Below are 25,177 nucleotides of genomic sequence, written 5' to 3' on the forward strand. Positions count from 1 at the left end.
AAAAAACGGTCACGTTAGAATCGAGAAAACGCGATACATTTCTTCGTGATATAAGTTTATTTATAATCTATATTATTAATTAAATAAACCGAAACGTTATTTGAAAAATTTATAAATAATTTTGAGGCCGTCCAACAATCAATCATTTTCTTACTAAAAAACTTCAGACATGTATATATGGAATAAATATTCTCATATAAAATATTGATAAATTTTTTTTTTGGAATAAATAACGACTCTTTTTAATCAAGAATTTAATTACAGCTAAAAACAATAATTTTTCAGATCAATCTATAATACTTTATATATATATATATATATATATATATATAAAACAAGTACAAACAATTTTAATTTGTTAAAAAAAATGCCTTCTACAAAAGTGTGCAGTGTCATTTAACTAAATATATACAGCATGTTTTCCTAACAGTACATTATTTTATAAAACTACAAATGCCTTTACTAAAAAAAGCAAGCAGATAATTATAACTTAATAAAAAGTATACAAATATAGGTTAAGCTTTCAAATAAGAAAAAATTGGAAAACTTGATGACATACATAACATTGTTTTATTGGAATCTCTGTTCTTTTTAATAATTATTGCAACAATCACCATTATTTTCTAATTTCTTTAAATGTATATTTTGGCTATCAAATAACAATAATAAATGTATATAAATTATTAACAAGATCTCTCATAAAACTGTTTTTCTATTCAAAAATAATTTCATCCAAAATTAGTTTCTAAATATCAGATAGAGAAATAAATTTACTGTAAAGCCCAAACAATGTTCTGTTTCCTTCATAGAAAAGTTTTAAAAAGTTCCTTGACATCTTCAAATACCTAAAATATAAAAAATATTTTAAATAAAATTTTAGGAAATCGTTTACTTGATAAGGACAGAGTATATATGTATACATAGCAGGCAAAACAAAGAATATTTTGATTGAAATAAAATTTTGTTTTTGGGAATTGGCAAAATTAGTAATGAGTGAGATTATTATTATTCTGTAAACCAACAATATATAAGACCAATAAGAATGATAATATTTATTTCAATTACAGAATGTATATGCAAGTACAATAGTTGGGTGTGGATTTGCACCTGGTCAAATGCAGTTTTGCAGCTTTTCTACATGTATGTAACACTTAAATAGGGGACCACTTTTCCATAGAGTCTCAAACACATTTTCTATTCCCATGTGCCTTTCCAGCTATAGTTAGAACAAAAGATAATTTAATTTTTACTTTACAGTTTTTTATTTTGGTAGAGATGAAATACAGTATTTCTGATTTATAATGTAAAAAAAAAAATACGCGAACTTCTCAGAATTTATTGAAATAGTTAATAATTTTGAGTATAAACTTAAAATTTGTAGTAGTATTAGAAAACAGGTTTAACTCAAATGTCTTTAATTACTTAAATGTAACTGTAGTTTAAATACAAAATTTCCTCTAACTACTTTTTATATTTACTAAATGTAAATAAAATGACGACTAATTACTGTTTTAAATGTTCCTTTGTTTAAAAATATATATATATGTTTAAAACGTTTATGTTTAAAATGTTTAAAGAAAAAAATATTTTAAAAAATTGGCTGACAAATTTACACATTAATAAAAGAAAAACATATAGAAAGACTAAAATGTCTTCACTTTCGCCATGTCCAAATTGTCTTCACTTTTGCCATCACCAGGAACAACAGCCAATGTATAAATTTGTCAGCCAATTTTTTAAAAAAAATATTGTATTTTTAATTGTTTTGGCTTGTCACCAGAGAACTTTTAGACTGTTTTGCATGTATTTTAGTCTTTCTTCATATTTTTTTATTAAAAAATTATTTAAAAAATTTCCTAACAACAGTGTACACTATTATTATGAAATTGTTAAAAATCTGAATTAGTACTAAATAAACTGTACAAAATTCAAGTTATTATTCAAAAGTATTTTAAAAAGTGTTCTCAGAAGTAGGATTAAAGCTTAGAAATACTAAAATAATTATGTAAAAAGTTCTTTACATTGTCAATTTATTTGAAAAAATAAATTATTTGTAAAAATATGTTATTTTGATCCCAGAAGTTAATAATAAATGTAAAATAATTTTTTAAAGAAATAAAAATTAAAAATATGTATGTTGATATATATAGTTCTGGAATTGCTTATAGTTTCAGACACCAAAACAATACATTGATAAAAAGGATGATTTCTCAATGTTAGATCAGTAGATAGATTATAAAATATTTACTGTCTCTGGTGTATTAACATTATATACAAAAATCTAAGAGCTTGCTAAGCATTTGTTAAAACTTCTAGTCAATGAAATTAATCCACTTACATAAAACAAGGTAAAAATCTAATTAAATTACATCTTGTTTTTAGGTTACATTAGGTTACATCTACATTTACATAAGATTACATATTGTGAAACCACTTATCTTGTTTTATACTGAATAGTCGTAAAAAATGTTTTATTACTATGTTATTGTGAATTATTAAAATACATATAATGTCAAGAGAGAATAAAACAAAAAAACAAAAACAAGTTTAAAAGTAATTACAGTATATAAAGTATTTTCAGGTTTTAATTTTGTATTAAAATTTAGTTTTTTAAAATTCTGTTAATAAAAATAATTTATTATATTCAAGGGAGGATTAATAATTAATCGACGGAAAAAGGATTATTATTTTAACTGCAGTAAGTGGCTTTATCTCTTTGTACTGTCGTATATTAAGATAGTAATCTAAAATTTTCCTAGTTTTAAGTAAATCCGAAGAGGAAGAGGCAGTTCTAAAATTGAAATAAGAATCATACCTCTCTTTTTAGTCTTGTGTTGGTTTACAAAATAATTGCCTTTCTATATATTAAAATAAAATTTGAGAAAAATCATAAACACTAAATTATTAACTGTACTTGAAATGATTGATATCAAAAATTATTATTTTTCTACAAATATGTTAATTAATTTAATTATTATTAAATCCTTGAATCTGTTCCACACCAAGCAGAATTGAAAACAAATTGACTACCTGTAGGCTAAGGTACAGCATTAAATAATTAATTGTAATTAATGATGAAAAATTTATGATTATTCATAGTTAAACTGAAAAAAATAATTAAATAAAATACCGATTAATTACAGTTAATCAATTTTAAGAAAACAGTATTGATCAAAAATCACTTTCAAATTTAAGTATCATTTAAAGAATATGAGTTCATAGACATATTATAGCAAAGTTAGTTTAAACAACAAAAATTAGTAATAAGTATAAAATTATGCCAATTGTTTTCATTATGTAAATCTGTAATAAATTTGATAAATTAGAGTCAATATAATTAGTGTTTTCCTGATATTTACAGAACTAGTATCAGTATATTTTTGGGATATTCTTTGTAAATGTATATCAATGGTGTGCACAAATTTTCTTATCAGAATGGTTTGAATATCAATCTAAAAGTTCTAAAGATATTTTGGTCTCGTATCGGGGAATTGCTATCAGGGCCAGTTCTGATAGGTGTGCATGTGTGCTTGCACACAAGCAGCCAATAGTGTGCATTAAAAAATAAAATTGAAATATAATTTATTATTACTTTAATATATAGTTGGTGATGAAACAGACTGATGTTTGCATGATGACTAATAATAAAAAGTTAGTGTAGCTGTGCAGTTTATGAATGTAAATAACACCGATGCATACATGTTAAGTGTTTGCGTCAGAAAACTTAAAAGTGCAAGCAACAGGTGATAGGGGATTTATCCATTGAACCAGAGAAAAATTCATCAGTATGAATTCCATAACCACTACAATTGTTTGTTTTAAATCACATAAAAACTTCAGGTTTATAAACTTTTAAAGTTTACAAACTCAAAGCTTTATGTTAATGTCTTATGATTAAGTTTAATATTACACTTATGTAACTCATTGTAAATGGTTGCATTAAATAACATAGGTACAAGGTTTTATGTTTATGCTTAATTTTCATTGTGAATGGGCTTTTATTCTCATACCATTAATCTTAAAATGATATTTAAACCATTATTTTAACAAAATGGAACCAAAAGAAAAACCAAAAGTTTGAAGTTTGCTTTTAGAAAAGAGCTAAATAATGAAAATAAAGTATAGATATTTTATTAAAATCAAATCATACACAAAAAGTAGTATAAGCATTTATATAAAAATACATAGAGGAAACTACAAATTAGGCCTACTTGCAGTTTTCATTATTGATGTGATCATCAATCATTTTCAGTTTTAGGTTTATATCTTTATGAAGGATGTTTTTCCCAAATAACTATTATCTCTTATTAATTCAACTAGCATTTTATAATTGAAAAGATTCATGCATGTAACTGCATCAAAAAAAATTTATATTGGATATGGTTTTCAATGATATCAATGTAAATAATGTTTCCACATATAAAGCAGAAAAATAAATATTGACCATATCATAATAAAAGTTCTGCTCAACTTGCAAACACACTTTTTTATTCACATTGCCATTCTGATGTCACGATGGCAAATTTGTCACAACTTCATTGCTTACCACCACAGATTCGATCATAGTGAGAACCAATCTTTAGCGTCTTAGAGTACCATAGGAAATTTTCAAATTATTATGTTAAAAGTGGTCATAATAAATTTCTTTAACTAATTGGTCACATCAGAATATTAGATAGGTTTAATTTCAAAGAAAATGCATATGTTTATTTTGTTGATGAAAAGTTTGGTCTTTTGCAGAGGTAATTCATTACAAAAGTGATCATGACTAAAGGTGTGTGTCAAGGACTGCAAAGTGTATATGTTGCAGTCAAAACCAGTTTTTAGTTAAAACACGTTTCAACTAGTTAAAACACGTCCTAACTAAAAAGTGATTTTGACTGTAGCATATATATAACAGCCAGGAAAGTAAAAAACCTCTAAATTTTTTTTGCATTTCTCGATGTTTCAGGGTCCCAAGTCCAAAAATGTAAAAATCTTGGGGAGAGGGTAATTTTTTGACTGATTGTTGTACTTTCTCTCTCTGTTATATTTATGTTCCTTTATTGAAGGATTATTTTTGTATGACTAATTAATATTATTGATGTTGCTTTAGTGTTAGATGTGTATGTATAAAACTATTATTTAAAATGTTTTATTTCATTAAACAATTCTATACTATTAAAGATTTTTTAAACATTTATTTACTTTTTGTGCTGGCTTAGTTCCATCCAGTTTCTTAACTAAATTCTGTTTCTCATAAAAGTTAATAATTGGCAATGTATCAACTTTGTAAGTATTAAACCTGAAAAATAAAATTTATATCATTATTCATATTGTTAGTTCTAAATAAAAATTTCTCATGATTTTTTAAAATAAATCATATATAATAAATATTCATCAAATTAATTAAATATTATGATAAAATGACTATATATACATATATAAAAAATCTATTTCTTTAACCTCTAACATTTTTAAATGCATGACAGAATTTAAATTTGTTGATGCAAAAATCATTACTATAAACAATAGTTGGTTGCAATTTAAATCTATATGTCTTAAAGGAAGAAACTGATCCAAATGAGAATAGTCAAGCATATAATAATTAAGGAATGATGCACTAATTCAAATTATCCAAAAACCAAATCATACATTATCAGATATAACTTGAGTATTGATCCTTAATAGAAAAAAGATGGTACCTTGCTATCCAAACAAAGATGCATATATTGATAATTCATTTATATGTCCAGAAATAAATCAAATTTTCAAATTTTAAACAATTATAATGCATTATAGCTGTAACTACTATTTTAAAAAATTCAAATTAATAAAATTATATAATTTTGCATTAGAAAAATTAATTACTTTAAAATAAGCTTTTATACTAAGATTTTACTAAGGTAATGACTAATTTTTGTAAAATATTTTATTATATATTTTATTCTTTATATTATCTACAGATTCATTCCAATTTATATAGAATATTTTTGTTAAAATATAAATCATTTGTTATTCTGATACTAGTTGATAAAAAAAAAATTATATTAATTCAAATAATCATTTTTTGTTATTTATTATAAAAAGAAAATTTCATTAAATAACTTAATATAGGCTGGAAGTTGACTTTTCAAAATATAATCAATAATTATTCAGTGAATTTAATCCATTTTTAATAAAAATATTTATTATAATAATAGTAAAGTTATATAACATGTATATACAACCATTTATATTACATATTTCAAACATTTATATAATAATATATATGATAAGACAAAATCAATAAGTACATTCCACTCCTCGAAGAAGTAAGATGGATAGGGTATTTATTGTGCCTGCGGTCCTCTCTTCCCAGGACTAAGGAGTCAGTCATGAAGTTTTGGTGTTTTAGTTGGAGTCATCAAAAAATCAGCTGACTCCGACTTCTTTTTACTTCCCAACTTGTTAAGTATATAAAATAGAAAAGTATTGGAATCATGTTAAATTTGACCTTCAGAGTATTTTGCAAATCTACATGTTTGGAGACCTGAAATCAAAAAATGTCAAATAAAAAGGGAAATTCGTGTGTGTGTGTGTGTTGGCCTCTAATTTATTTAACTTCTTAATTCTCTGTTCTGAGATATTAAACAGTATCTCAGAATGGATAAAGTTTAAAAAACTAAATTTGGCACAGTAGCTTGTGTATAAAGGGATATTAATACTATTACATTTTGATTCTTAATTAAAGGTAGACAGCGGGATGAACACACAGAAGGAGTCGTATGTCATATCTCCAGTGTGGTTGAACTTTAATGACTATTTTACTCGCTATTAGCATTCACATTTTTTTTTTTTTTATAAAACTCATCTCTACCCTCAAAATTAAGATTTATGTCATTTTATAATAGTTTAGTAAAACCTGTTAAGAGGTTCTTGCCTGAGATGTTAGAATGTGTATGGGGGCACAATTTAGTTCAATCACTTCAAAGCTTAATAACTCTTGTGTCAAACCATCTGACTCAGATTTAAAAACAACAGAAGTTATTAGGCATCAAACAAGGTGAACAAAATTATGCCCCCCCACATACAGTTTAACATCCATACATACAGAAAAAAAAAACTGAATCTTTTGCATATCTTGACATTTCAAGTTGTCCTAAGTCCAAAAATGTAAAAATTATTTTGACCAATCGCTACACTTTCCCTCTGTTATATATAACATAACAGCCAGGAAAGTAAAAATTATTGAATACATATTTATATATTGACTGTGACATTACTTAGAGGAGTCTTTTAACTTTGGAATAAAAACATTTTTACGTTCTATCTTTATTACAACTTTATTTATTGAAACTTTTATTATGAGGTCGCGTGATGACATCAGAATTTCTGGGTCTATTTTGGTAACAAGTCCGTCCCTGGTTGGAGTTGGATAGTAAGGCAAAGTTGGAGTCAGAGTCAGTAGATTTTTACACGACTCCACAGCCCTGTTTCTTCCACTGGTGTTATACCAGAAACACTATCCAAAAGTCTAGAAACATCAAACCTTAATAAAAATACATACATAAAACTACAGAAAGCTGCAATATTGAATACATGTCACATTGTTAGGAAGTTTCTAGATGTTGACATATACACCAATAACACAGCTTAATGTTACACTTGTTTGAGTAGTTATACCTTGACTTTAGTCCTGCATAGCATTTGGCAGCAGCATCATCTGGGCATGACATTTGCAACATAATAATAATAATAATACACAAACAATGGAATCATGCCAATAGAAAAACAATTCTCAGACTACCTGTCTGCTCTTTGGTCCAATCCAGTCATACACAAAGATGAAACAAGCCGGATCAAACAGAAGTAAACATGCTTGAGATATCAGTCACAACCTATGTCAAAATAAACATATGCAACATCCAATATGCAGTACAAAGAACAGACAGTTCAAAGACATCTGGTGCAGACAAAATTTACACTTTCTGGTACAAAAAATTTACATCTCTGCACCAAGAACTAACCAAACATTTTACATACACAATCAATAATCCAGAAGACATGCCAAAATTTCTTAGCCAGATCATTACATACATGAAACCCAGAAATACAACACCAAAGACATAAAAAAGATAGTCCAATCACATGCCTTCTTACACATTACAAAATCATACATCACAAACAAAATGTACCATCACACAGAACAACACAACATTCTCATAGCGTAACAAAAAGGCTGTCATAAAAACCACATGAAATACAAAGAACAGTTACTCATTCATTCAATTATGCAAGATGAGAAAAACATAAAAATAAAACATTAACCTTATAATGCTTCAAAGACATTTTTCCAAGCATGTGAGATAGATATTGTATGAACCTAAAGTAGTTAATAAAAATTTTTAAAGTGAAAACATGGCTTGTATTTCAGAAAAAAATTAAAAATTGTCATTAAGATAGCCGTTTTGAACCTGTCCATATATAACAACTGTGCCTTGGTGGTCTTTGCATGGATATTCCATTTATATAGTGACAGTGATGTGGATGTTCCTTTTGATAGAGCACACCTACTAAATCATGACATGAGTTAAATATTGGAAACACTCAAAATTTATAAAGCTAGTAAGAAAGGGACCACAATTAACTTTAAAGATTCTGCAGTCATGCTTGTAGAGCATTATTTGATGTTTTATAGTTTTGTTTATAATCATTTTGCCATATTTATGTTTTTTACTCAATGATCCTGGCTGAGATCATTAGAGTGCCTTCTGTGGAACTCCTGAGTCTAAGACTGCCTGATGGTGTCTGTGAATTTTGTGTACTACATCAGATCCAGATCTGTGTTGTTTAAGTTCAATGACATACTGTTTTTATAAGCAGGAGTTACAGCTTTGTGTAATTATGATGATTTCTATAGAAAAAACTCAGTCTGTATTTGTTAACAAGTCAGAAACATTTGTTAGTAAAGAACATCACTATCACCAATAAACCAGCAAAAAACAAAATTTAACGCCCTTGCAGCCATTGCCTACAATAACAATGTGTGTTTCACTTCACAAAGTTCATCTTTTACACTATTCCTCTATCACAGCCCATCTCAAGCACTTATGAAGTCTCAAGATTTATAAGGCTTCTAGAAGGTGTTACAATTAACTAACTTAACCTGGCATTAGGTGCGCGGGGAATTTAACATGGTGGGGCGCACAAGGTGCACCTGCACCCCATGCGACTAAAGTTGTTACTGAAAGTATCAAAATTTTTTCACAGTTTTTTTGTTTTTGACGTTAGTGGGATTGTGTTTCTGATATATTTTAAGTAGTATTGTTGATTAATGCATCATTTTTGTTTATTTATAATGAAAACAAAAAAGTATTACGTTTCACGAATTTTTCAGGGAAAACATCGTCAACTTCAAAAGTCTGTTTTTCAAACTGTAAACAAGTCTGTTGCTATCTAATCGTTGAATCGTCTTCCCGTGTTTTTTTTAACCGTCCCAACCATTAAATGCTTTGTCACAAATCCCGGGCCAAAAATATTTCAGTATTTCCAAAAATACAGCCCCCGAAACTCTACAGCAACTAGAGATAAAAAGGTGGATTATTGGCAGATAACATCGATAGTTAACTTCTTTTACACTGTAACTGGTTACCTTCTTTGTCTATTATTAGATCTATCAGTAAAAACAATTGTCGGTAAAATTCCCGCGAAATGCCACGCCCCCGCAGACTACCACTTTGACTTATGTAAACAGTCGCTATAAAATCACTTCTTTTAATCGTTTTTTTTTTTTACTTCTAATTTGGTAACGAGAAATTGTTTGACGTTATTTAGACAAATAAACATGTTTTCAAGACAATGTAGCAATAAATATTCCCAGAAAACTCCACTTTTCAAACTTTCAATGCTAAGTCTATGGGACACCTTCTTTCCGTTAATTAACCTTAAAAATCTTATTTATACGCCTTCTATGCTCATATTTGTCATTTGTGTTATGACTGATTCGATATCAGGCAATGACCGTTTTTTCAGTACACTAACTCGGCTCCACCCCTCCAGTGGTTGCGCTAATAAAACTTCCTCCATTAGGCGCACGGGGTGCGGGTGCACCCCATGCATTTTGCTGTGTTTTTTTTATGAAAAGTTTTTTTCCTGAAATTTTTAACTTTTTCAGTGCGATCTTCAGTACTTTGAAGAAAGGTACTGAGGGCATCATTTTTGAGCATTCGTTACTTGAAAAAATACATGCATTTAAAAATGTTTGGGGTGTACCTGCACCCCACGCACCTAACGCAGGGTTTTAAGGACTATCTCAGAAAGTATATTAACCTATAGTAGTATTCATTTTCAAATTGATGTGTAATTAAAATAATAATATAAATTTTGTGGTTGATTTTATAATTCTAAGCAAGAGTGTATTATAGTGCACTATTGTGTTGCCATAGCATTGATGTATACATGTTTGTTTAAAAACCATAATAAGACAGATAAACAATTTAACAAGGGGAGGTCATAACATGGTCCTCACAGTTAAAAACGTTCCAAAGGACTAATGAGTAAGTTTTTCTGAAGTTTTCATTGAAGACTGTATAGTTTAACATGTGTGAATAAAGCAGCAATGTACTGTATTCATAGTTGTAAGATTGCCAATTTGAGTCTCAATGAATGAAGTTTTTTCAAGTTACAATTATTTTATATAAAATTGCATTAAATTATGTGGGTTTATACATTTTGTCTATTTTCTGTTGTTTAAACACTACAAAGTGCAATTAATCAACCACTAGGCATCTTTGTGATACCTAATGGTCAATTAATTGCACTTTATAGTGCTTAAACAACAAAAAGTATAGTGACACAGTTTGAGATTGACAAAAAACATATTTATTTTCTATTATGTAATTATATTAAAAATGTGCATTTTCTATTTCCTGAAAATTTGTTTCCAGAATTGTTAAAAATAAATTTAATGTTTGTTTTAAGAACTGAATAATTAATTATTTTATAGTTTATAATTTTATTATTCTTAAATTATTTCTTTATTTTTACTGCCTGCTTGTTTTATTAGTTATAAAAATAAAATAAACTTATGGTATAAACCAGGGGTGGCCAACTTTTGTGTACGTGAGATCTACTTTTTATCTTAAAAATATATCGCGATCGACTTGCTGTCATAGGCATAGTCTAAATGGGGAGGGGAGGTGTGAAATACATACTATGTTTATACACTGTGTTTCAGTACAAAGTGCACTCTTTTGCTAATCTATCAATAGTTCGCGGGAGTGCACCTCGTACTAAAACACCCTGTATATCTACCTACGTAAAAACAACATAATTATTTAACGGGCCAAAAATCTCACATCCAGGGGAATTAAAACATCAATTATTAACAATATTTATTAATTCAAAATAGCTACAGATAAAGACAGATTTAGAATTTATTTTATTATCTTAACATTAATGGGAGGACTGAGTTTGCACGTCTCTAATCAAGTAGTCATAATTAGGTGTATATCCTGACAAAGATAATAATAATGAGTCTTCAATACGGGAATCAGTCAAAACAGAACGTTGTTTAGTCTTCGCTAACTTTAAGTACGAAAATGCCGATTCACACAGGTATGTAGATCCGAAACAAGAATAAATATATTCGTTACATTTGGTGATACTGGGCTGTCTTTCTCAGTTGACGCATTTCCAAAAATCTTCAAATTTTCTGACTTGTAAGATTAAGTCTTTGTCATCCGATCCTACTGATCTTTAGAACTAAGCAGACAAACACAAACAGTAACAAAAAAACTTTATTAAAAAGGTGAGAACTGTCACCGACATCCTCGGCCAACATCCAGGCAAAAACCCGCAAACTTTTGCGCCTCTTTTTCACAAGTTGCCAGCCAACATCTCGTTGGCAAGTGTTGCCAGGCAGTATTCGGGATCTCTGGCGCTGGCGGCCACAGCTACTCCCCCACCAGTGTCTGCGACACGAAACGAGCGGGAAAGGTTACATGTCGGCCAGAGCTAGTGGTAGTTTGTTGCGTTGGGGCTGGATTGTCTGTGGTACGTCTAGTTGGCGCTGGTCTTGGCATTGGAGACGTTGGGGGTAACTGGTCCGACTCACTCGCTGCGAGAATAAAAGCCGGTTTCAGTCGATCAATAGAAACTACAGTTTCTTTTCCTTTTATGCATAGAGTGAATGTCTTGCTACCACGTGACACGACTACGTAGGGTCCATCGTATGGAGGCTGCAAGGGCTTCCGTACAGCATCATTGCGAAGAAATACGTGGGAACATGACTGCAGTTCTTTGTGGATAAATGGGTTGCGGTAGGAGTGGTGCACCACAGGCACTGGTTTTAAGTTTGCCATCATCGTCCTGAGTTTTTCGACGAAAGAACATGGATTGACGTCCTGAGAACCTGGGACGAAAAACTCTCCAGGCAGTCGGAGGCTGGTGCCATAGAGCATCTCAGCCGCGGTAGTATTGCTGTCTTCACGGAGCGCAGTTCGTAATCCTAACAAGACTGTAGGTAGCACTTCCGTCCATCTTTCAGTAGAGTGACACTTGATGGCAGTTTTAAGTGAACGATGAAAGCGTTCAACAATGCCATTTGCAATTGGATGGTATGCTGTTGTCCTAACTCTTTGGGTACCAAGAAGTTGAGTGAGGGATTTAAATAAGCCAGATTCGAATTGCCGTCCTTGGTCAGATGTTACTTGGGCAGGCACTCCAAAGCGAGATATCCAGCCTGAGTACAGGGCTGAAGCTACTGTTTCAGCTGCTATATCTGGCAACGGGATTGCTTCAGGCCAACGAGAAAATCTATCAATGATTGTGAGGCAATATGTTGAGCCATTGGAAGGTGGCAATGGACCAACAATGTCAATATGAATATTTAAAAATCTAGCGTCTGGAATAGGAAAGGTTCCCAAAGGGCTAGTGACATGTCTCTGGATCTTCGACTGTTGACAAGAAATGCAGGTGCGAGACCATGTCTGGCAGTCTTTACTGATGGATGGCCAAACAAATTTTGCTTTTACCAATCTTGTTGAGCTCCTTACACCTGGATGGGACAGGTTATGGACAGTGTTGAAAGCAGTGCGACGATATCTAGGCGGAATGTATGGACGAATGCGACCTGTCGATACATCACAGTAAATTTCGACATCACTATCAGGAAGTTTAAACTTCTTAAGTACAAGTGATGAGTCACTTGAAGTCAGGAGAGACTGGAGCTCAGGATCTTGCTGTTGGTCTTTTGCAATTTTGCTATAATCTATAGATGGGCTACTAATTGATTCAATACAGGAAAGAGCATCAGCTGGAACGTTATCGATCCCCTTTATGTGTCTGATGTCTGTTGAGAATTGTCCTATAAAATCAAGATGTCTCAACTGACGGGGTGTACACTTATCGTGTCGTTGCTGGAAGGCAAACGTTAATGGTTTATGGTCTGTGTAAATGGTGAACTGTCGTGCTTCCAGCATAAACCGGAAATGTTTCACAGCCAAATACACAGCCAGAAGTTCTCGGTCGTATGCAGAATACTGACGCTGAGAGTTACTCAGTTTGCGGGAAAAAAACGCTAGTGGCTGGAGACCTTGTGCTGTAACTTGATGAAGGGCAGCGCCCACATCAGAATCGGATGCATCAACGTGAAGTGCAAGGGTAGCACTTGGTGAAGGATGATATAGTAAGGTGGCATCTGCTAATTGTGACTTACATGACTCAAATGCCTGAATCGAATTGTCAGTCCATTTAATCTCGCGCTGGTCGTTTTTCTTTGCTCCTTTAAGTAGATCGTGTAAAGGAGCTTGGTAATGGGCCGCATGGGGTAGGAACCTACGATAGAAGTTCAAGATGCCTAAGAACCTTCTCAGTTGTTTGAGGGTCTGTGGTCACTTCTGTTGAGTTATGGCAGATACACTTTCTGGAAGTGGCATAACGCCGTGGGGAGACACCATGTATCCTAAGAATGATACATGTGGGGCAGCAAAAGTACACTTGGATGCATTGATTTGCAGACCGTACTTGTCAAGGCGTTGAAACACTTGCCGCATGTGCATCTTATGTTCCTCCCACGAAGTGCTAGCAATGAGGATGTCATCTAGGTATGAAAAACAAAAGTTTAAGCCTTTCAGAACTTCGTGCATGAATCGTTGGAATGATTGGGCTGCGTTGCAGAGACCAAAAGGAAGGAAAACGAATTCAAATAGCCCAAATGGCATTGTAATGGCTGTCTTTGGCACATCATCTGGGTTCACTGGTATATGATGGAAGGCTCTAACCAAATCGATCTTGGAAAATATTCGGGCTCCGTGTAGACTTTGACCAAAATCGTGGATGTGCGGCACTGGATAGTGATCGGGAACAGTTATCCTATTCAGGGCATGATAGTCTCCAGTAGGTCTCCAATCGTTACGACCCTTCGGCACCATATGGAGGGGAGAAGCCCAGTTGGACTTTGATGGTCTGCATATACCTAACTCCATCATGTGCTGGAATTCTTGCTTTGCTACTTGCAGCTGAGCCGGATGCAATCTACGGGGTATGGCAAATACGGGTGGACCGTGTGTTTCGATATAATGCATTGTGTTGTGCCTGACTTTATCTGAAAACGGTCCAGGACGAGTGAGATGTGGAAAGTCCTTGAGGATATCCTGCATTGGGGAATTGCTGATTATAGTTTTGACTGAAGTAGGTGGTCCTGTATAATATCTTCCTCGTGTAGTAAGGGAAGTCAGGGGGTCGACCAATAATCTGTTTCTGATGTCGAGAATGAGTCCAAAGTTGGCCAAAAAGTCTGCACCGATTATAGGCTTCTGCACATCAGCTATGGTAAATTCCCATCTGAAAGAACGTCTTAAGTTGAGGTCAAGTTCTAGCACCTTTGTTCCATACGTCGAGATTTTAGAGTCATTGGCAGCATACAATTCAACCTTTGTAGGCTGATTCTTAGTGCGATTGGGAATGATCGATAAATCTGCTCCAGAATCAATTAAGAAATTTAGGCCAGTTTTGTTGTCATACACAAACAGACAGCTATATTTAGGAGCCAGGCTGGACCCACAGGCCGTTACTGCGGCTGGCTGCGCTCGTTTCCCTGATCAGCAGTTTGGTCGAAGGAACACGGCGAACGACATTTCCTAGCAGCTGATCCAAACTTATCATGGTAGTAACAATATCCCTGACGATTGAGGCTTCTTCCTCAAGGGCGTGAACTAATGCGATACCTCGAATTCGGGTCATGTCGGTTTCTCTCTCTACTACGATAACGGGGACGAGCAGTACGCGATACATTAAGTTCTGCAACCTTCGTTGTGAGTTCTAATATCTGCATTTCGAGATTTTTGATTATGGGATTTCCGGCTTCTAAGTTGATGCTGGCCAGTTGGGTTGGTTCTGTAAGTTCAGCAACCTTGTCAGCAAGGATGGCTAGCTTGTCTAGTTCATCACCGCTAACAGCCAGAACTGTCTGAATATTTTTGGGGAGACGTTGGAGCCACAAGTTTCTAAGAAATTCTTCGGTAATCTTGCCCGCTGAAAGCTCCCTCATTTTACGGAGTAAAACGCTGGGTTTCTGATCCCCTAACGCCAGATCTTCAAGCAGAATTTTAGCCTCTTTAGCAGCGGAGTTCTGAAAAATTTCGAGGAGTCGATCTTTGAGTTTAGTAAACGGAGCCTTGGCTGGACGGTCAAATACTAAGTCACTGACGTTAGATAGAATCTCCGCGTCCAGGGAATTGATTAAATAGTTGTACTTAGTGTTCTCACTTGTAATCCGATTAATGGCAAAAGCTGCGTCTAGCTGCACAAAAAATAATTTGATGTTGGTTTTAGTGAAGATAGGCATTTTTGCCTGTACACGTCCGATTTCCAACTCGTTCTGTTCCGCCATTTCGGGCGCCTAACTATGCGGCTACAAGGAAAGAGGGATAGTCTTTGATTAGGCTTAGCCCGAATCACGCACTCTTAGTCGTCTTATTGAATTTACGATTCTGAAACTGATCATACCTGCATGTCCTGTTAAAAATGTTCCTTCATAGACACAGAGTTGTTCACTAACCAATTCAGTCAAAAGTCCAGGTAGTTCGTTAATCGGATCACGTTCGGGTCGCCACTTTGTCATCCGATCCTACTGATCTTTAGAACTAAGCAGACAAACACGAACAGTAACAAAAAAACTTTATTAAAAAGGTGAGAACTGTCACCGACATCCTCGGCCAACATCCAGGCAAAAACCCGCGAACTTTCGCGCCTCCTTTTCTTACAAGTTGCCAGCCAACATCTCGTTGGCAAGTGTTGCCAGGCAGTGTTCAGGATCTCTGGCGCTGGCGGCCACAAGTCAGTTTGTAAAATTATAATTTCTTTTTCTAATGCCTTTTGCTCATACGAAATATGTCTGAAATTTTTTGGCTAATACGTTTCACACAAATCCTTCTTAAAAGGAAAAGATATAAATTCCACAATTTCCTTTTTTAAGAAAAAAGCTACCGTATGACAGTACCAAATATTCAAGCTAAATGGCTTTGTTTTTCTGAGTCGAGTCATAACTGCATGCATACTGTTGCGTTCGATTACAAGTGCAACACATTAAGTGAAGACATAGCGAGCGATCGACCGGTCAATCGCGATCGACTTGTTGGCCACCCCTGGTATAAACAATAAAAAACAAGAGAAATGACATTGAAAGAGGGTTGAACCGTTATATGTGACAATAAACAATATGATATTAGTAGATAGTTATAACTAATATTTATTTAATTGCTTAAAATGTCAAATTATTTATATTATTATTACAATCCAAAATGTAAAAAACTAAATATATTTTCAACATAGTAATTCCAAAAACAAGTGTTCAAGAAAGAGAAAATGCACATTTTAATAGAAAATAAATAGACAAAAATGCATAAATTTATGTGATTTACAATTATTTTATGTAAAAATCACATTGATTTACATAAGTTCACTCATTGAAACACATACTGGCAGTCTCACAATTATCAGTCAGATGCAAAAAGCTTCTAAGCATACTCTTAAATCATTCAGAATTTTTTAACTTTCATTTTCCTGAAAACATTTCACAAGCATGCTTTTCCCTTTGCACAATAAAGGGTCATACCAAGACTTAGCCACACAAAGTATTATTGAAATCTGTGAGGCAAAAAACAAAATTAAGTTAATAAAAATAAAATATCTGAAAAAACTGTTTACAAAAAATTATGAAAATAAGCAGAAAGATCTTAATTTAATTTAGTCTCTTGAAAACTATCAATAAAAATTCAATACACAAATGTAAATATTTAATTTAAATTAATATAAAAGTTTTATTTAATTCAAATAAACAACCTTTTCATCAGACTTTCTTCATTATCATCAGATCGACCACTTCCTTGTTTGCCTCTATTCAAGCATCTTTCTTTACATACCTATATATAAATTTAATTTATATTAATGTGTGAAATAAAAATAAATCAATAAAATTAAAATAGCTGTACACTGCAAAATACTATTAGAAAAGATAACGTACACCACTGTCTGTCCACATTACATATAAAGATTTATTTTGTAAGTACTTTCAACGATATATAACTGTCATAAAGAACAAAAACTTTGAATTCAAAAAATAGAATCCAAATAGGAACTAACGTTTTACAAATCATGTCCCACATGCACATGGAATTTAAAATTACATATATACAATTTACAAAATTATACAATAATACAATATGCAAAAGAAAAACATTAAAAATAAAACTGGGTTAAAATACAACATGCATAATTAATAATAAAATTAAACAGTAAATAAACAAATAATAAATGTATAGTGGTGCTAATGACACTGCGAGATATTTTATTGCAATCCATGTGATTTACAACTTCAGAAGGTTAAACAGTGCTATCCACCGCTCTGGTATATCTAAAGTTGTAAATCACATAGTTTGCAATAAAACACCTCACATCATTAGTGCTGCTATACATTTATTATTTGTTTATTTACTGTTTAATTTATTATTAATTATGTGGGAACGCCGGGGGGTAGGACAGTGTCGTACCTCCTTCTTGTCGGCGTTCGGGTCGGTAAGACCCACCCCACTGTCAAGGATGGCTAATTTTTCCCGATATCCCGACTTGTCGGGATCGGGTAATTAATTGTCAAGTCGAGTGGAGGAAGTGTGTGGGTTCGACGATAAGATTAAGGTGACATTCGAAACAACAGAGTCAGGAAAGAACAAATAAAGATTTATTTGGATAGATAACCTAGTACAGAGAATCTGCGCGTCTTGGCCCTAATCGCGGGAGAGAGAGAGTTCACAATTGTTGGGGGGTTCATACCTCTCGGTTATCGACAACAATCGCAGAATGTTCTTCGGCTCGGGCGGTGGCTCTGGCGGTGGGCGGAAGGATCCGGCGTCTTCGGAATGGCCTTCGTATGAGACTGTGTTTCGCCGGGACGTTCATCTTCTTCGGACGTTCAGCCACCCCGTTCTCTGATATCTCCCCCCTTTATATACTCCCAGTCCCGTCCGCTACGATCACCAATCGCGACAGAGAGCGATGACTTGAGCTTTGTGACTCAGTGGTGGGATCCGGAGAGGAGGGAAGCGAGTTGGATGGCGGAAGGCTGCACATCCTTTGACTTGTGATTGTTATCTCTGATTTTGATTGTTATCTCCCGAGAGGATTTGAAACAATGAAATTTTAAAATCGGACCGGCTTAATTCGGTCCTCACAATTATTTATGTTATATTTTAATCCAATTTTATTTTCAATGTTTTTCTTTTGCATATCATTGTATAATTTTGTGTATTATATATATGTAATTTAAACTCATGCATGTGCAGGACAAACAATTTTAAAAAATGTTAGTTTCTATTCAGGTTCTATTGCTTGAATTCAAATGTTTTGTTCTCTATGAATGATTCTGCCTGAAGTGGACAGTTATATACTGTTAAAAGTACTTGCAAAATAAGTTTCTGTAATGCAGACAGACAGTGATGTACTGTACATTTATTTTTAGAAAAAGATAATCATATATTATGTCATATTTTGTATTAGATAATGATGAATCAGAAAAGCTTTACTTAAAATGAAATACAGTGGTGCCTCATATAACGTACTTAATCCGTTCCAGGTGCATGTCCGTTAAGTGAAACGTCCGTTATATGAAACGCATTTTCCCATAGAAATACATGTTAAAACATCTAATTCGTTCCGCAGCATAAAATAACCGTACTGTATCATAAAAAAATGAACATGGGTGCGTTCTTTTATTCCTCCGCATAACTCTGCGCGAGCGACATCCGTTTAAAAATTCCTGCGGAACGCATTCCTAAATTCCAGTGGGAGTGCGCGCCGTCGAACGGCAAAAACGGTCGCTCGTGGCAGTAGTTTACGGTGGAAAGCAACATGGCGTCCTCCATGGCTCAGATAGTTTCGTTTCCGGGTCCATTACGTGGTTTTATGAATGAGAATTTAGAAATTGTGAAAGTGCGAGTTAGCGCACGCGGTGATGTAAGTGTCTTTACGAATTTTTTTTCGAGGCTATTTTGAATGCTCTTTCAACAAATAATCCATTTTATGGTTAAATTTTACAATTGGGACCCTTCTTTTGCCTTTTAAAGCTCATATTTTAGAATTATAGATTCCTCCATCACGATACTATCGATATTGTGGGCGCAGCCATCTTTCTTTCTTTCACCGTCGTTTCTAAATGCCTACAAACAGCAGCACACTCCCGTAGTAGCGGAGACGCATTAAAGAACGCACCCATGGAGCAGTCACCAATTATGCCGGAAAGTCCGTTGTTCGCAGCCAGTCCGTTGCTCGAGTCACGTAACGGCCAAACAGAAAGTCCGTTGTTCGCAGCGTCCGTTATTTGAGGCGTACGTTATACGAGGCACCACTGTAATTGAATAATTTAATTTATTATATTTTATTTTTAAACACACATTTTATTAAAAGACAATAATAATAGATTTTAAATCATTAATTTACTACATTAATAAAATTTTTACAATTTTAATGCGATAACAGATCTAAATATCTTTATGATGCTTTTATTTTACTATCTCTTATTTCTTTAGTAAATTTCACTAATGTACTATATTAATTAATAAGTTAAATATTTGTTATCCTACATAATTATAAAATAAAAAGTTAAAATAAAGTAAAAATTAAGATATGATAGTTGCCACTAAATTATTGATATTTATAAATATATAAAAATATTTTACTAAATCTAAGACTTTAGTCATGCAATCTGCAGAGTTTGTAACATTTTGTCAAATATACAGTATTAAGCCAAACTTTGATATCTTTAAAATGTCTAATTTCCAAAGCATTAAAAATTAGCATCTGAAACGCTGTCTTTAATAAAAAAGAATATTACTTATGAAATTGCATTCTTTCTCCTAAAATTAATATAAAAGTACAAATCAATTTGGCAATTCTTTTCTTACCTCATGCATCATACTAAAAACAATCATTAGAAATATATACAATTTTAAAATCTACCCTTACAATCAAAAAAATCAAACCTGTTACCGGCGTGTATCCTAAAAAAATCGTCCCACAAAAAGAAGAGCTCAACCTATCACCAGCCTGACAACTCCTCCTAGACAAGTATCCATAATAATTTGACATCTGCACACAACGGCGCATATCTGGCAGAGCGGAATTTTGCAAACTTTTCGATTTGAAATCTCCTGTACTATTTTTTCTTAAGTATTCCATTTCCACCTGAAGAACTTCATAAAGTTTGAAAACGTTCGTGGGACGATCTTTTATAGAATACACACCAGTAACAGGTTCGATTTTTGATTGTAAGTGTAGTATACTTCCAGTGTTAGTAAAGGGTTTAAAATCTACTTAGATGTTTTATAATTTCAATATATTCCCATATATAGAATGCTGAGAAGCACTTCAAAAAATAATATTGTGGTCCATTTTTAAAGTACTTTTAAGAACCAATAAAGGCGAGCACTTTATAACTGTGATTTAATACTTTCATATATGTACTTAAATGTTTCAATATTTCTATACAATTGAAAGTATATTTGATTAAATATCATTACCATATTCTCTCTAGCCCTTTTAGATGAAGAAGATTTCCCTCTTAGCCCTTCTACTTTGTCTTATTTTACTAACTACCTGGCTAATTAATCTGATGACTTCACATGTTAAAATAATGATATTTTAAACAATGTAGAAACAAAAATTTGAAATATTTTTCATTTCTGTTATTTCATTGCTACAAGTTAAAAATCAAAGTTAGAAATCAAGTTAAAAATATTTTTTCCATTGTAAGACACGAAGTCAATAGCTAATAGGAAATGAGGGCAATTATAACATCAATAATGTAATGTAATATCTCGTGGGCCGATAAGCATTTTGGCCCACAAGATATTACAGAATAAAGAGTGATGCCAAAATGCCCAGTGTCTATCAATGCACCTAGTTGTGATACAAAAAGATTTTTAACAATTTAAAATTTTAAAGCAATTTATTATCATTAATTAATTGTCTTTACATACCTTAGACTTGTAGCAAGATTATTTGAAGGTTTTAGGCCACCAAGGCAAGAAGTAAAAAGAAGAAAAAGCACAAAAGAAAATGCAAAAAAAGAATAAATAAATAAAAGGGAGCTGTCTGAGGCTCCAACTAAGCAATAATGCTACAAGACTATAAAATTCATAATCAATGTCTTCATTTAAAACTGACAGCTATTGTTTATGTTCTTCATTTGAAACTTCACTGTCACTACACTTGCATCACTTGAGTCTTCATCCTTGGATTATGCAAGATACACTGCATCGTCTTCTGACCCATCCATCACATTGGAAATGGACATGATTTCGAAACTTTTAGACACCATTTCTTCTGGTATTAGTTTTCATGAAGCCACAATCCATTTATACATTTGAGACAAGGACAGTTTTCTTAGCCTCCCAATCAGTGTCATCTCTGTTGTGGTGCACTTCCAATCATGGTAGAAACATCACAGATGAGCTTTAAAAGAATGGTTGATGGATACACCAAGTGGTTGCAGCATACTAGTCATTCCTCCTGATATCACAGCCATGTCACTTTTCTCTTCCCTCATCTTTTTCATGCTTTCACAGATGACCTCAGAAGCTGTCAACAACCAATATGGAATGCCAACGTAACAGTGCACCTGGACACCGAAACCACACTGACTTCAGCCAACCTATATATAGTTCTTCTGTCATCTAGCCTTGATCTTGTACTCATACCAATATTCCAAGTGGTAGTGTTTCTTTTGGTAGGATTTTACACTTAAAAACAACATAAGATGGCAGTTTATTTCCATCAGAGATGATGCACAGCATTACAGTACAATGCTGCCTTCCTGCTCAGACTGTTTGTATCAGAACTGTTTTTTCATCTGCCTGATTGACTGCAGTGTCACTTGGCATATCAAAGAAGACAGGAATTTTGTCAGCATTGCCTATTGCCCTTAAGTCATAGCAGTGTTTTTTTCTTAAGCTGAGGACATGTTTCTGAAATGTGAGCAGTTTCTTTTCACAGGTGTCAAGAAGCTGCTGTGCCTGTGAAGTTCAATGCCAAATCTCAAGTTCATGTCAAGCCATAAAACATCTTGCCCAGCTGTAACTTCACTTTTGGAAATTTTCATATTTTGAGCAAGCCTTTAAGCTTTGAACTGAATCATTTCAACAGATACAGAAAATCCATTTGCCTGAATTTAATGAAAATATCTGAACAGATTTATTTTTAGGTTGGAATATTTTGCAAAACGATTGCCAATTTTGTGATGTTTTCTCAAGAACATCTGTTGTTTGAATCCATTTCCATCCATTTTTCTTGTCTAAATCAAACTTCCTTCATACCGCTCGATTTCCATTTTCTTGTGCATAATGCACAACTTGCAATTTAAACTTTGCTGTGTAATTCACTCTCACTCGACCCATGTTTAAGACACACTAAGCAAGCACTCAAAAAGAACCTTAACCATAACTTCATCCTCGTTTTAAATTTGCAGTGTTGCCAGCCACATTTCTGTATACTCGTGTCTCTATTCTTGTTCTTCAACAGAATTCTAAAATTTTAATTTTTTTTCCAAACATATTGTTTCATAAATGGGGTACGCTTATACATGGATGCAGCCTATACACACACATATATATATATAGCACTTTAAAAGTGTCCTCAAACTTTGTCTCTTTCATTAATCATCAGGAAATAACAGTTTTACAGTGTCATTTACCTTTACTGATGGTCTGTGAAAGGGATAAGTTTGAGGACATTTTATTAAATATTGTCTATTTGAGAATTTTTTGTAAATTTTCTAAGTTTAAAAATAAAAACTTAAAAAGTAATTTAAAAAAAATAAACAAAAAGGCATCAATAATTTATGAAATAAAACAAAGCTATTTAATATGATACGGTGATATAAGAAGAATTACAGAATACAAAATTGCCAAAGACAGCCATGAAACAAAAATTGCAAAAATGAAAAAGAGAAAGAAAGACCAAGAAAAAAAAAAAAGGAAGAATTATGTGGTCTAAAAATCAGATTCCAGAAATTGAAATTGCATATTAATTCATATGCCTTTTTCTCCTTATTATACAATTTATTATATAAAATGTCTACTGGACATATCGTATTAGTTGAACTTATTATACTGGTGTCTGGGTTCTGTGAATTGAGGAACAGGTGAAACAGGTGAACAATAAAGATTGTTTTTTCTGAATAAGTTTCCCCAATTTGCAGAACCCAGACACCAGTATAGTAAGTCCTACTAATATGATATGTCCCAGTAGACATTTATATAATAGATTGAAATTACATATGTTCGTATAGAGAGAAATGGGGGTTATATTTACAACTACTACTATATTCCATCTAGCTAGTAAAAATTTATGGAATTGAAATTGTTATAATTGAAAAAAATAATACTTACTTCTTCAGAACATTCAAAAAACAGAATAAATTTCAAATTAACTTTGTCAGCCATTTGTTTATTCCATCCTTCTAAATTATTCTGATTACGAGGAAAACCATCAATCAAGAAGTTCTTACTTTTCGCATTATTTATTGCCTAAAATAAATTAATGATAAGTACATTTTATTAAAAAATTACAATAAAAATTAAAACTGTAAAAATTAATATTAATTATGAAAGTTAATACATATGTGCAAACTAAACTATAAATTATGTTTACTTTGGAAAAATCCAGTTTTTTTTTGTTTTATAGATTTTTTCTTCTATAGAAATGTTAAATACAGTTTGGAGAGAAAATGTTTAGTGCATCAAGAAATATTTGATTAATACCCAAATGATATTAACTAAAAAATTGAAAATGTTCGCTAGTTCTTTCAGCAGCATAAAGTTACCATCATGAGGCGAAATTGAACACAGCAGCTATCAACAATATTAACTAATAGTCATTTTAAAAATAGAGATTGATTCCAATCACTAGAGTTCTAAACATATATCATTAAGTCCATTAACTCAGGAATCAAGCAACTATTCTTTGCTAATAGAATCTTATTGAAAAGACAAAGCATTAGTAATATTGACAGTACCACTCGAAAACAGCTGCAATCCTGCAAATTAACTACCAAAACAAATCATTTTCCATTATGTTAAACTATATGCATTCATAAAAAATTCAAATATTTTAATGAAGAAATAAAACCATTTTATATGATGAAACACCAGCATATGTGCACACAGTTTTCTAGGACAGTTTCATTTAAATAAGACATTTCCATTATAGTCAAAGAAATTTCATTATGTTCTAAAGATAAGTAATAGCAAAGTTTTGTGATGTAAAAAGTAGTGTTCTCCCCAATATTGTTTTAGCTGGCCAAAAAAACCAGCTAAATTGCCTTCCAACTAGTTAAAAATGATAATTTTACTCATTTAACATTTTTAAAGATAATCAGGCTAGAACTGGTATGCAATTGAGTGTTATAATATGATACTGTTTTGTTATCATAAACTGAGGTTCATAAGAAAATCTACAGCAACCAACAAACATTGAAGGTTGACTACCTAAAATTGTTTCCTGGAAAGAACTAAAAAAAGCATTTGTATGGATTTTCTACAGAATTAACAGTAAAATCTAAGCAACTTGTCTGCAACATTTTGAGGGGAAAAATTTGATTGAATCAAATGGTTTCTTTTTCTTCACAACCATACTAAGCAAGTTTTTTGTATTTATGCAAACATAT

At 32.5% G+C, this 25,177-nt stretch overlaps 1 protein-coding gene across 2 annotated transcripts in view; it reads right to left on the reverse strand.

The window, feature by feature from the left end:
- Positions 1-551: 551 nt before the first annotated feature.
- Positions 552-25,177, reverse strand: part of LOC136985909 (UMP-CMP kinase-like) — a 43,380-nt gene continuing 18,754 nt past the window's right edge. For both annotated transcript variants that reach the window (XM_067283313.1, XM_067283314.1), the window contains exons 4-7: positions 23,901-24,038; positions 17,305-17,384; positions 5,188-5,284; positions 552-845 (exon numbers count right to left, since the gene is read on the reverse strand). In XM_067283313.1, the coding sequence (XP_067139414.1) occupies positions 804-845; positions 5,188-5,284; positions 17,305-17,384; positions 23,901-24,038 (357 nt within the window). In that variant the 3' untranslated portion in view covers positions 552-803. The remainder of the gene's footprint in view (positions 846-5,187; positions 5,285-17,304; positions 17,385-23,900; positions 24,039-25,177) is intronic.

Source organism: Centruroides vittatus, unplaced genomic scaffold (genome assembly GCF_030686945.1).
Source record: "Centruroides vittatus isolate TY-2023 unplaced genomic scaffold, ASM3068694v2 contig_980, whole genome shotgun sequence".
NCBI lineage: Eukaryota > Metazoa > Arthropoda > Arachnida > Scorpiones > Buthidae > Centruroides > Centruroides vittatus.